Source organism: Fulmarus glacialis, unplaced genomic scaffold (assembly GCF_000690835.1).
Source record: "Fulmarus glacialis isolate BGI_N327 unplaced genomic scaffold, ASM69083v1 scaffold26719, whole genome shotgun sequence".
Taxonomy (NCBI): Eukaryota; Metazoa; Chordata; class Aves; order Procellariiformes; family Procellariidae; genus Fulmarus; species Fulmarus glacialis.
In genome coordinates, this window is record NW_009235595.1 from 3,575 (window position 1) to 3,844 (window position 270).

General features: G+C 67.0%; 1 protein-coding gene across 1 annotated transcript in view; it reads left to right on the forward strand.

Annotated features, from left to right (window-relative positions):
• The window catches only part of SIAE (sialic acid acetylesterase), a gene marked incomplete at its 3' end in the record, with an annotated part of 3,519 nt that overhangs the window by 2,872 nt on the left and 377 nt on the right, over positions 1-270 (forward strand). Inside the window, 1 exon segment of the mRNA XM_009586088.1 lies at positions 3-71. Within this exon segment, the coding sequence (XP_009584383.1) occupies positions 3-71 (69 nt within the window).

Below are 270 nucleotides of genomic sequence, written 5' to 3' on the forward strand. Positions count from 1 at the left end.
CGCGCCGGAGCGTCCGGGCCGACGGAGCCGCTCCTCCCGTTCGGTTTTGTGCAGGTGAGGGGGAGCGAGGGGCAGGACCCCCATCCTCCCATGGGGACGGCATCATGATGCTCGGGGAGGTTTTACCCATCCTTTCGCACCCCGGAGGCCACTTCCAAGCCGGCGAGAGGGAGAGGATGCTGTAAATGCGTGGATACATCCTGCCGGGGTGCCGAATCCCGGGCAGGGACCGCAGCGGCCGGTTTTGGGAGGGCTAGGTGGACAACGTCC